Below are 13,458 nucleotides of genomic sequence, written 5' to 3'. Positions count from 1 at the left end.
TCTTTTAGGTCCACAATTAAACCTACCCTCCATTTCAGATATGCATGAAGCAGTGAAGAAAAATTATAATTCCAATTTATACAGAACACAGCACCAACTTAAGTGGGGCATGAGGCTGAAGACTGGAAACAGCTCCATCCTGTTGTCCAAGTACATAACATTCAATGACCTGAGCACATGGTGCAATCGATTTCTAATGGACACTGAAAGCTATCCTTTTCTATTTTGGATCAACCTATGAGGATTAATAAGGAAAGAACCAGTATGTAAATTGATGATCTTTCCAACAACAATTATTAACACCTTGTATTCAAGGGTAAGGGGCAGTGATCTGTAGGGAAGAAAATTCACAGAGGGGATCAGCAAAGTTCAACGGAGTGGGGCTAACTGGATCGCTCTTTCAAAGAGCCAGCACAGACATGATGGGTTGAGTGACCCCTTGCAGTGCTGTGTGATTATGTGATCTATGGACGCCTACTACTGCAACAGTTTCCTTTCATATTCCTTTGGACAAGAATGGTATTAATCTAAGTGTTCCAAGATTGTTAAAAACACATATCTTAGTCTGCAGATTTATGACCCAAGATTAAAAATATAAAGGACTTCAGTACATGATCTGTATGAAATTTTAAATGCTCAGTCCTAATACTTGGCTGGTGGTGTTGATTCGTGCCCATTTTCTGTTCTTTTGCACCATGACATTTTTTTTTAAACTACTGCACACCAATAAACCTGAAACAGTAATTACTCTAATATAAACACTCCTTGGATATTAACAAAATAGATTTTTTAAACTTCTGAAATGTTGTGAAACCTACAACTACGGATGAATCAGAGGCTGAAGCGAAAAGGCTCAAAATCTAATTTACTCCTCACTAAATTCATAATGAGTATCAACTCAATTCAGTTTTCCAAAATAACTTTAGTATCATGTGTTGTTCAGTTAGCGTGACCAGGAAATGCATTGTACCCTGTACACAGAGGTCTGGTAAATGTCATCCACATATTTTGGAACTGATCTGCTGCTCATTACTTACAAGGAAAAGAGTGATTGTGGGGAGGGGGAGGGAAAGAGTGTGGTTAAATAGTGCCTGTTAAAAGTCTACAGGATCCTCAAGTAATTAAAATTTGTAACATATTGTTGTGAAAGAGTAATCACAAATGTAAAATAATTTTTAATGGCTATTTGCAATGGAACCATTCATATGCAGCAAATCTGCTCAGTGTAATCAATGTGTACATTCAATGAGACTAATAAAGGATTTTCAGGCTTGATGGCAATGTATTCAAGATCAAAATAATGTGGGTTATGTATTCAAGCAACTGTTATATGTGGACATTGTTAGCCCTTTGGAGAACTGTCATATATTTGAACTAATTATCTGCATTTGCACCTCAAGAGTCAGAACTTCATGTTCTTGGTTCGACCACATTTGCAGCACTGTGCTCAGTAGCATTAGAGAAATGCTAATAAATTCATAAAAATTATACCAGAACTAAGAGGATATGTTTATCAGGAAACAATGACCAGACAGGGGTTATTTTTTCAGAAAAGAAAAGGCTGAGAAAGCCTGATGGCGGTCTTTAAAATCAGGAAAAGATTTGATAAGGTAGGCATAGAGATGATGTTTCCACTTGTTGGGAGATATAAACCAGAGATTAGAAATATAAGATAGTCACTAATAAATCCAATTGGGAGTTCAGGAGAAATTTCTTTATCCAGAGAGTAGTTAGAACGTGAGGCTCACTTCCACAGGGAGTGGTCGAGGCAAATAGGATAGATGCATTTAAGAAAAAGCCAGATTAGCACAAGGAAGAAAGGAGTAAGTAGACGTATGATTAGTGTTAGATGAAGAGAAGGGGGAGGAGACTCGAGTGCAGCATGAACATCAGAATGTTGGGCTGACTGGCCTGTTTCAGTGCTGTAGATTCTATGCTATAGAACTTGGGCACGTAACCTAGTCTGGCACTTCAGTGCAAGTGCTTAGAGGGGGAACTTGGAAGTGATAATGTTCCCTGTTGCCCTTGCCTTTCTAGATGATGGAGATCGCGGATGACTTCTTAATATCAAATTAAAATTGTGAGGAGACTTTTGCCAAAGACTTACAAACTATGACCAAGATTGATTTTTTAAAGTCTGTAAATAAAGCAGAATTAACTTCTGAAATTTTCTCCTGCTGATTGTGTGACAATGGTTATTGTAAAGACTTCCAGCTTTGATTAACCATTCCTATTAAGAATCCACTCACTCAATTGAAAGTTACTCATGCTGCAGCAATCTAACCTAACAACCTTAAAGCTGCGGAACATATTTGGTTAAAGAACTACAAAATCCAACGGGAATCAGCTTCAAGAGGAAATGGGGGGAGGGGTGCAATACTGGTGGGCCATGTGTGCCACAATTCGGGCCTCCGACTCAAACGTATTTGGCAAATTGGGGCGGGGGAAATAGGGAGCGTGCTTGTTATTTACACTGCGCTAGTTCACATCATTGCAGGCTAAAGTGATTTATTGCCAGTCTGACACATGGCTTTTATTTAATTCCACAAAAGGCACAAGGGACCTGAGCCATTTCTCCAGCATTAGCATTTCCTGTGCAGGGCCTGACAGGAGTTAACTTTTGCATCAGGTTGTGACTCAGTTGTGTCCCGTGGGGTACAGTTTTCTCAGCAAACCCGGTCATCGTACTTCAAGTTGGTGGCTGCAAAGGCAAACTGACACGCCACGTTCTTTGTGACTAGGTAGGCAGCAGCCACTTGAGTAACGTTAAATAGGTAAGCTCTGGCAGATCATACCCACTCTGATTCGGCATCAAGAGTCCATGCCACACACCTAGGCGTTTAATGAGGAATTTATCATGTTGAACATGTTCTTTTGATTCAGGCATTGGGAGAAAGTATCTGCTATATTAGGACCCAACTGCCCCTTTCTAGATGGATGTGTTCTCATATGTGCATCAATTTCTGAAAGTTAAGGAACTGGACTATAAAGAATTAGGCCTATTGATCACCAGCAATTTAGAGAACCATTTGACACAAGAGGAGGTCATTCGGCCCATTGATCCTATGCTGACTCTTTGGTAGAGCTAAACAATTAGTTCCACTCCCCCAGCTGTTTCCCCTGAGCCCAGTAAATCTTCTTATCTCAAGTACTTATCTAATTATCAACCTTCCTGCCACTGGAAACCAATTGTCCTTATTTACTCTATCAAAACACTTCAAGATTTTGGACATCTCTATAAAATCTCCCCTTAATGTCTGCTCTAAGGAGAAGCTGAGTTTCTCTACATAACTGAAGTCGTTCATCCCTGGGACTATTCTAGTAATTGTCTCTGTACCCTCTACAAGGCCATGACATCCTTCCTAACACATGCCCAGAATTAGCCACAATACTTAAGCTGGGGCCTAACTTGTATTTTACAAAGGTTTAACATAATGTTTTTGCTTCTATGCTCTGCCTCTATTTTATAAAGTCAAGGATTCCACATACCTTTTAACAGATTTCTCAATTTGTCCTGCCCTGTCAAAAATGTGTGTACATGTGCTTCCAGATCTCTCCAGATTGGCTAGCTAACAGGGAGCAGAGTGGCAGCATAAATGGGCCTTTTTCAGGTTGGCAAGATGTAATGAGTGGCGTGCCACAGGGATCAGTGCTGGGACCTCAACTGTTTACAATTTATATAATTGGCTTGGATGAAGGAATGGATGGGATAGTTGCCAAATTTGCTGATGACACAAAGATAGGTAAGAAAGTAAGTTGTGAAGAGGGCAAAAGAAGGCTACAAAAAGGTAGATAGGTTAAGTGAATGGGCAAAGATCTGGTAAATGGAGTATAATGTGGGAAATTGTGAAATTGTCCATTTTGGCAGGAAGAATAAGAGAAGCATATTATCTAAATGGTGAGAGATTGCAGAGCTTTGAAATGCAGAGGGATCTGGGTGTCTTAGTGCATGAATCGCAAAAGGCTAGTATGCAGATACAGCAAGTAATTAGGAAAGCTAATAGAATGTTAATTTATTGCAAGGGGAATTGAATACAAAAGTAGGGAGGTTATGCTTCAGTTATACACAGAACTATTTAAGGAAGGATGTAAACGCGTTGGAAGCAGTTTTAAGGCAGAGGTGGATAGATTCTTGGTAACCAAGGGGGTGACAAGTTATCGGGGGTCGGCGGGATGCAGATTTGAGGTTACTATCAGATCAGCCATGATCTTATTAAATGGCAGAGTAGGCTCGAGGGGCCAAATAGCCTACTCCTGCTCTTTGTTTGTATGTATGTTCGTATTCCTGAATCTCTACCTCTAAATTGTACCATTTTATTTATATTGCCTCTCCTCATTTTTCCTACCCAATGAATCACTTCACACATTGCTCTGTTAAATTTCATTTGCCATGTGTCTTTCAGCAGTCTATGTCTTCCTGAAGTCTGTTAATATCCTCCTCGCTACTACCCTATTTGCCCCTTGGCAAGATCATCTACAGGAAGAAAGAAAGACTTGCATTTACATAACGCTTTTCATGACCACTGGACATCTCAAAGTGCTTTACTGACAATTGAGTATTTTTGAAGTGTAGTCACCATCGTAGTGTAGAAAACACGGCAGCAAGCCCACCAACAGCAATGTGACAATGACCAGATAATCTGTTTTTATGACATTGTTTGTGGAACAAATATTGGGCAGGACACCAGGAAGAACTCCAAAACTCTTCAAAACAGTGCCATGGGATCCTTTCCTCCACCTGAGAAGGCAGAGGGGGCTTTGGTTTAATGTCTCATCCGAAAGACGGCACCTCCAGCTGTGCAGCACTCCCTCAGTACTGCACTGGAGCGTCAGCTTTGATTTTTGTGCTCAAGCCCTAAACTCGGAATTTTGTGACTCACAGTCACGGCCGACATACAAGAGTTGGGATTATCTTTCATGTGTATGTTGACAGCACCTAACTCCATCACTGCACTCATTTGCCTTCATGGTGTCAGACTGTTTGCCCAACACCAAGTCTTGAGCCAATTAGAATTGCTCCAGCTGAATATCAGGGAAACATTAGCCACTGATGGCAGCCCACTCCAGAAACTCTGCTGCCTTGCTATTGTGTCCTATCTATTCCCTGCTCATGCTTTTAAGCTAAGCCAGACACTAAAATCTTGACACCCTGTTGGAGCCCAAGCTGAGTTTTAAACCCTATATCTTAACCATTACAGAACATTTGCTTCCACCTCTATCATTGGCGGAGCATCAGTCTGTGGAAATACTGAGGGCTAACTACTGCAAATTTCCTCACGCACGAGGTCGCTGCAATGCCAAGTTAGACAATAATTGGTGAATTCTAGGGAAGTGGATATAGTTCAGGCGGAAGAGAATCCCAAAGGAGGACAACTATCTCAGGTGATAATGTCACAGCAATATGAGGGTGTCAGGGTCCATGAGCGTCAAGGGCAGGTACACAGTGAAATGATTAAATACTACACAAGACACAGTGGTTCTTTGCCACTGAGTGGTGCGCAGTGAGAGGCAAAAAGAACAAGTCAATGGTGTTTCCCTTGGTGTGTGTGTGTGTGTGTGTGTGTGTGGCGGGGGGGGGGGGGGGGGGGTCCACGGGGGCAAAAGGCAACAAACTTAAGCTCAACCATGGTAACAAGGGATGAACATTATGGAGTTTTGATGAATTAGTTTTGCACATCAGCTAAGTTTTTATAAAACTTTTCCTGAGGAGAGTAAATGGTTGATGTAGAGTCCACAATATGATAGATTACATATGGCCTGTGGAAGGAGTGGGCAGGATGAACTGAACAGGGTTTTCTTCTTCCTTTTCTACTTTCAGGAGTTACTAACAGAAGCGTCATTCTAAATGTAGTTTCACTGGTTCTTATCAAAAAGTGCTATGTTCAGGGCCAGAGTTCTGTGGTACTGTTGTACTAAGGACATACCAGAATAGAACATGGTATACTAACCCTGCTTCTGTTGATAATTCTGTGAAAGGAATACCAAAAAAAAACTCATTTGTATCTGTCAGAATACTAGAAATTGAGCCAAATACCAAGTTTGGAATCTAACTCAAAAGGAACCAGCTGCTTTGCTATTTCACCTTTTTGGAGTTACATTTTGTTTTATTATGCAGAATTTTCTGGGAGGTCCCTACAGTCAAGATGCACCTGAACACTGGATCATTTTAACTAACTTCATTACACCCTGCACTGTATGAAGCATTCAAATAGCAAAATTCCCAAAGAGATATCTGCATTCCTCCAACTCTGGCCTCATGTACATCCCAATTTTTGTTGCTCCACCATTGGCTCTTTCAAAGACCAATCCAGTTACTTCTACTTTCCAACTCTTTTCCCATATCCCTGCAACTTTTCCACCTTTCAAGTAATAATACAATTCCCTTTTGAAAGTTACCATCAAATCTGTATTCACCACATCAGGCAGTGAATTCCAAATCCTAACCATTGATTGCGTAAAAAGGTTTTACCTCACGTTGCCTCTGGTTCTTCTGTCAATCACCTTAAATCTGTGTTCCTCCTGCCACTGGAAACAGTTTCTCCTTATTTGCTCTTCTAAACCCTCAATGACCTCTGTCAAATCTTCTCTTAGCCTTCTCTGCTCTAAGGAGAACAATCCCAGCTTCTCCAGTCTCTGCACATAACCTTAAGTAATGTGAATTATGGGGGTTACCTGCAGTACCTGCAATGTGTGAAATTCCATCTAATGGATGAAATGTGAGTCTACTTAAACTGTGACAAGTTTACATAGGCTGCTTGTAGCATAAAAGCAAACAGATGATTTTATAATGGAAAAAATTGACAGAATGCATCAGCTGTGGCTCAGTTGGCACTCTTGCCATTGAGTCACAAGGTTCTGGGTTCAAGTCCTACTCCAGGGTTTGAGTGCAAAAATCAAGGCTGGCACTCCAGTGCAGTACTGTGGGGAGTGCTACGCTGTTGGAGGTGCCGTCTTTCAGGTGAGACATTTAACAGAGACTCCATCAGCCTGCTCGGGTAGATGCAAAAGATTCCCTGACACTATTTCAAAGAAGAGCAGGGGTTCTCCCCCAGTGTCTGAGCCATATTTATCCCTCAATCAACACCACAGAAAATCAGATTATCTGGTCATTATCACATTGCTGTTCGTGGGAGCTTGCTATGCACAAATTGGCTGCTGTACTTTCCACATTAGAACTGTGACTACACTGAAAAAAATACTTTATTGGCTGTAAATGTTTTGAGATGCCCGGTGGTCATGAAACGCACTATATAAATGCGAGTCTTTTTTTTTTGAAAACTAAATCTCAAAACCTACTTGGTGATTTTTTATTTTCTAACCCTCCAACAGTGGTTGTGAATCAAGGGACAACCATAATGACTAATCACTTTCAGTGCTGGCTGCCTCAGGAAGCCTTGACAGTGTTGGATAGATGTCCCAATTTCAGTATTAACCAGAGTGCTGACCGAAAATAACATTTTATTACAATTCACCTTCTCTCCCACTCTCACCACATCGGCCAGTATTCTTGCACTCGCATCTTCATTTCTTTTCAAAAGAAGGTATAAACGATTGGGCACAGGCAACATTCTTTTTAATGCCTGGTATCTGATTTTTAAACAATTCACGGAGATTACAACATCATTAAATAAGAGGAGTGTGGTATGATTATGCTAATTTAAATTTGTACATAGAAACCACTGCCCACAATCACCTGTCTTCAGGATGCATCCAGTGAGAAATTCACAAACAGCAGAAAACTAATAGCCCTACTTAAAAACTCCAAGTCTTCTTCATAACCATCAACTTCTAGGGACACAGGAACAGGAGATGACCATTCAGCCCATCTAGCTTGTTCTGCCATTCAATTACAGCATGGTTGATCTGTATCTTTATCTGCCTTGGCTCTAAATTCCCAATACCCTTGCCTGACATAAATCTATCGATCACGGTTTTGAAATTTTCACTTCTATCCCCCAGTTTCAACAGCTTTTTGAAAACCATTGAAAGTAATGCAAATAGAATAGGATGAAGCCACCATGTGGTCTGTGAACACCTCTCTAATTGGGCTGATCAGATAACTGGGTACATTTAGTCCTTTCAGTGGTGAGTTTTAACTGCTTGAATCATAGATCTGGTCATTTTTGAAGTTAAATAGCCTTTTTAAGAAAAGGTTACCCTTTTACATTGCTGTTAAGCAGTTTTTTTGTAACTTAAGCTTTTCAAACACAAATCATAGCACAAATTATCTGTGTTATATAATACTACCACTTGTACTACTGTGTGGTGGTGGTGGTGGTGTTAGGAGTGAATGTTTAAGGTGGTGGGTCAAGCGGCTGGCTGCTCAATCCTGATTGTCTAAATTGGGGCAGACAGCAGAAAGTGGACCAGTGCTTGGTGCTGGAAAATATGTTTCTTTTTAAACTGGTTAAACTACAGCAATAACCCCTGCATGCACCAGGGGTTGCGTCCCTCCATGTTAACAGTGTGCGCATGCCTTAACGTAACAGAAACCCTGACAGTGAGAAACTTTCAGCAATTTGGCATAAAAACTGGTATTTTTATTCATTCATAGAATGGGGGTGTTGCTGCCAAAGTCAGTATTTATTGTCCATCCTAACTGCCCATCTGAGTGGCTTTGTACATTATTTCAGAGGACAGCTTAGAGACAACCACATTGCTGTGGCTCTGGGGTCATATTTCGGCCAGACTGGGTAAGAACGGCAGATTTCCTTCCCTAAAGGACATTCATGAACCAGCTGGGTTTTTACAACATTCTGGTGGATCACGGTTACCCTCTCTCTGTTAAACAGAAACTTGAGCACAAAAATCTGGGCTAACATGCATATGCACGCACACACACAGTACTAAGGGAATGCTGCATTGTTAGAAGTGCTGTTTTTCAGGTACGACATTGAATCGAAGTTCTGTCTGCTCCCTCAGGTGGGTGTAAGAGATCCCATGTCACTATTTCGAAGAAGGGCAGGGAAGTTCTCCTTAATGTTCTGGTCAATATTAAGCCCTCAACCAAAATTCATCAAATAAAGAGAGAATATGGCCATTTTCACATTGCTATTTATGGGATTCTGCTGTGCACAAATTGGCTGCCACATTTCCTACATTACAACAGGAATCACGCTTGACAAGTACTTCACTGGCTAAAACACTCAAGGATACCCGGAGTTCATAAAAGGTGCAATATAAATGCAAGTCTTGCTTTCTTTCACTGGCATCCATAGCGTATTTGATCCATGTTCACCACAGATGCATCCCAGAATTTTCCAGTCACCCATATGGAAATCAATGCTTCAGATCCATCTGGAGACCAAATCAGCCTGCAAGCCAGTCCTAACTGCTGCAGTGTGTGTCATTGAATGAAGTCACTCCAAAATGCTCAGCTCACTAAAGACATTGCGGAGATGGTGGCGTAGTGGTAATGTCACTGGACTAATAATCCAGTGGCCCAGACTAATGCTCTGGGGACATGGGTTCAAGTCAAACCATGGCAGCCAGTGGAATTTAAATTGAATTAATAAATCTGGAATATAAAGATAGTTTCAGTAATGGTGACCATGAAACTATCACTGGTTGGCGTAAAGACCCATCTGGTTCACTAATGTCCTTCAGGGAAAGAAATCTGCCATCCTTATCTAGTCTGGCCTACATTTGACTCCAGGCCACAGTAATGTGGTTGACTCTTAACTGCCCTCTGAAATGGCCTAGCAAGCCACTCAGTTCAAGGGCAGTTAGGGATGGGCAATGCCAGCAACACCGACATCCCATGAAAGAAAAAAAAACTCAGAAGCATATTGTGAGGGATGACCTGGGAGAGATCAACGTAGACAGAAAGAAGATGTTGCCACTTGAGGGAAATCAAAACTCTGGGTCATAAATATAAGCTTGTCCTCATAAATCCAATAGGAAATTCAGGAGATACCTCTTTACACAGAGAGTGGTTAGAATGTGCAACTTACTACCACAAGGATTGATGCATTTAAGGGGAAGCTAGGTAAGCATATGAGACAGAAAGGAATAGGAGAATACCTTGACAGGGTGAGATGAAGTAAGATGAGAGAAGGCTCGTGTGGAACATAAACGCCAGCACTGATTTAATTAGTTTGAATAGTCTGTTTCTGTGCTGTAGATTCTAAGTAATTCTATGCAACTATGACCATGAGTGAAAATCACAGTATAACTCCATTGGAGAAAAAAACACGAGTGACTAAATTAAAGAGTTCCTCTCCGTGTTTTCAAATTATTCAGAGGATGTGCTTTGTACTCCCTCTAGGTTTGGCTTCTCTGCTTCCTGAGTATGTCACCTTCAGACGCACCTGTATCATAAAACAATACCACATTGCTTCTTTTAAAGTTTTAATATAATTATGTGCAATCAGAATAATCTCCAACAACAGTGTGTAAGTAGCCTCAAATGGACCAAGTTCAAACCTGGTAACAGAAGTACCTTTGCTCTCCCATACATCCAACAAACAGCAGCAGCAACAGACTTAGAAATACGTACACATGAACAATTTGAAGCAAGCAGCCACCGCTCTGGTATGACAAATGGGACTAGTTGCAATTTTTTTTAAAAAGTGGTTGGAATTGCAGGTAGTGATCACCAAAAACATCAACAGAAATCTCAAAATTCTAGTAACAATTCTAGAATTTATTTTATATGTTGATGATTTCCAAGTCTGGGACATAAACCCAAACCCCTTCCCTGTAATAAAACTGAATTTAGATCGATTGACTTTACTAGCTTGGAACCATGTTTTTGTTTTGCTTGATGGAGGGGGATGGTTGCCAGCAACAATCTAATGTCTCCAATTATCAGATATCTTCTTACCGTGCTCCACAAATACATTGAAATGCTGAGCTCCATGTTTGGCTGCATCTCTCCTTCCTCCTTTGATAAAGTGCAGCGCAGGCAGAGTCGGCCTTCTTTGGTCCGCAAGAACTTTGCCTGGTTGTTGCCCCATAAATTAACCCACTCCAGGTCCAAACAATAAAAAAAATACAAAAATATATACTCTTTTACAATTGAGAGTGATGGGGACAAGAGGAGCAAGTGCCGCAAGGAGGGTCCTAAGCTCTGGAGAATGGGGGAGTCATCGGCTGGGGACAGAGTGACGGGGGGTCACAAGCTAGAAACCAGAGAAGGGGGCGTTCAGAAGCTGGGGAGCAGAGAGGGGTCACAGACTGGGACAGACAGAGGAGTCAAAGTCTGGGGCAGCGGAGTGGGGGTCACAGGCTAGGGGTCAGGAAAGGGGGTCACAAGCTAGTGGTCAGGGGTGGACTGATAGTCAAGTTAGGGATCAGAAAATAGGGCTCACAGACTTGGGCAGACAGAGAGTTAAAGCCTGAGGTCAGAGAGGGGTCACAGGCTGGGGGTCAAAGTTCCCAGCCCGGTTGGTGGGGGGTGGTTAAGCCTCCAGATTCCCTCACGGGGCGCTGTTTCGGGCCGAGTCGGTTCCCACCGGGTCCCCTTCACTCATATTTATCTTCGTGTCCCCCCGTGGAGGTGGGGGTGAGGCGGGGACACGATCGTGAGCTGGAAGCCGCCGCCGCTCCGTCTGTCCCGCTCCCTCAGCCGGAGGCGCCCGCCATGTTCGGGGCAACCGAATGGAGGCCACGCACCGTGCGCATGACGTCATCGCGCAGCACCAGCCGGCGTCAGTACGTACGTACGGGGGGGAGGAGCCTCAAAAACTTGGGGGTGTCCAGAGTTGGCTTCTTCTCCACACTAACTTCGTTATTCTCTTTCAATGTTTTGTGCTGCTTGAAAGTGCTGGGACAAGTCTTCACATTTTGGAAGATTATCAAGCTGATTATCAACCTGTCTGAACCGCGTCACGAACACTCATGCCGTGGCCAGCAAGTCCTCGAGCGGGACTTGAACCCACAGCTTCTGGCTCAGAGAAAAGGCTCTACCCACTGAACTACAAAACCCAAGTTTAATGAAACCGTAAGATGGCAAATAGGAACAGGAGGAGCCCACCCAGCCCCTCAAACCTGTTTCACCATATGAAATTAGGAGCAGGAGCAGGGCACTCAGCCCCTTGAGCCTGCTTCTCCATTCAATAAGATCATGGCTGATCTGATTGTGGCCTTGACACCACTTTCCTGCCTACCTGCAATATCCTTTGACTCCCTTGTTAGTCTGCCTCTGATTTTAAAATATTCGATGATCCTGCCTCCACCGCTCCCCGGGAAAGTGAGTTCCGCAGACTCGTGACCCTCTGAGAGAAAGAAATTCTCCTCATCTCCATCTTAAATGGGAGACCCATTATTGTTAAACTGTGTCCCCCTAGTTCTGGTCTCCTCCACATCCTCCCTGTGTCTACCCTATCAAGTCCCCTCAGAATCTTAAAGCTTTCAATAAGACCACCTCTCATTCTTTTAAACTCCAACAGATACAGGCCCAGCCTCTCCAACCTTTCCTCATAATATAACCCCCTCATCCCAGGAATCAGTTGAGTGAACCTTCTCAGAACTGCTACTAATGCAACTATGTCCTTTCTTAAATAAGACCACCAAAACTGTACACAGTACTAAAGATGTGATCTCACTAATGCCCTATGCAATTGTAGCAAAACATCCATACTTTATATTCCATTCCCCTTGCAATAAAGGACAACATTTGCCTTTCTGAGCAATTGTGTACATGCATACTAACATTTTGTGATTCATTTACCACCCAGATCCCTCTGCACCTCAAAAGTTCTGCAATCTCTCCATTTACATCAGTGCTATCAAGCGGCACTTGCTTAGCAATAGCCTGCTCACTGACGCTCAGTTTGGGTTCCTCCAGGGCCACTCAGCTCCTGACCTCATTGCAGCCTTGGTTTAAATATGGATAAAAGAGCTGAAATCCAAAGGTGAGGTGAGAGTGACTGCCCTTGACATCAAGGCAGTATTTGACCGAGTGTGGCATCAAGGCACCCTAGCAAAACTGGAGTCAATGGGAATCAAGAGGAAAACTCTCTGCTGGTTGGAGTCGTACCTAACACAAACAAAGATGGTTGTGGTTGTTGGAAGTCAATCATCTCAGTTCCAGGACATCACTGCAGGAGTTCCTCAGGGTAGTGTCCTAGGCCCAACCATCTTCGGCTACTTCATTAATGACTTTCCTTCCATCATAAGGCCAGATGTAAGCATGTTCGCTGATGATTGCACAATGTTCAGCACCATTCGCAACTCCTCAGATACTGAAGCAGTCCATGTCCAAATGCAGCAAGACCTGAACAACATCCATGCTTGTGTTGACAAGTAGCAAGTAACATTTGTGCCACACAAGTGTCAGGCAATGACCATCTCCAACAAGAGAGAATCTAACCATTGTCCCTTGACATTCAATGGCATTACCATCACTGAATCTTCCACTATCAACATTCTGGGGGTTACTATTGACCAGAAACAGAACTGGACTAGCCATGTAAATATTGTGGCTACAAGAGCAGATCAGCGGCTAGGAATCCT

The 13,458-nt window shown here is 42.5% G+C and overlaps 1 protein-coding gene across 1 annotated transcript in view; it reads right to left on the bottom strand.

The window, feature by feature from the left end:
- The window catches only part of abl1 (abl oncogene 1, non-receptor tyrosine kinase), a 163,350-nt gene extending 152,251 nt beyond the window's left edge, over positions 1 to 11,099 (bottom strand). The window contains exon 1 of the mRNA XM_078550134.1: positions 10,826 to 11,099. Coding sequence (XP_078406260.1) covers positions 10,826 to 10,958 — 133 coding nt within the window. The 5' untranslated portion in view covers positions 10,959 to 11,099. The remainder of the gene's footprint in view (positions 1 to 10,825) is intronic.
- Between the last annotated feature and the right edge of the window lie 2,359 nt (positions 11,100 to 13,458).

Source organism: Cetorhinus maximus, chromosome 10 (assembly GCF_964194155.1).
Source record: "Cetorhinus maximus chromosome 10, sCetMax3.hap1.1, whole genome shotgun sequence".
NCBI lineage: Eukaryota > Metazoa > Chordata > Chondrichthyes > Lamniformes > Cetorhinidae > Cetorhinus > Cetorhinus maximus.
The sequence above is the reverse complement of the archived record's forward strand: the minus strand, read 5'-3'. Positions and strand labels throughout refer to the sequence as shown.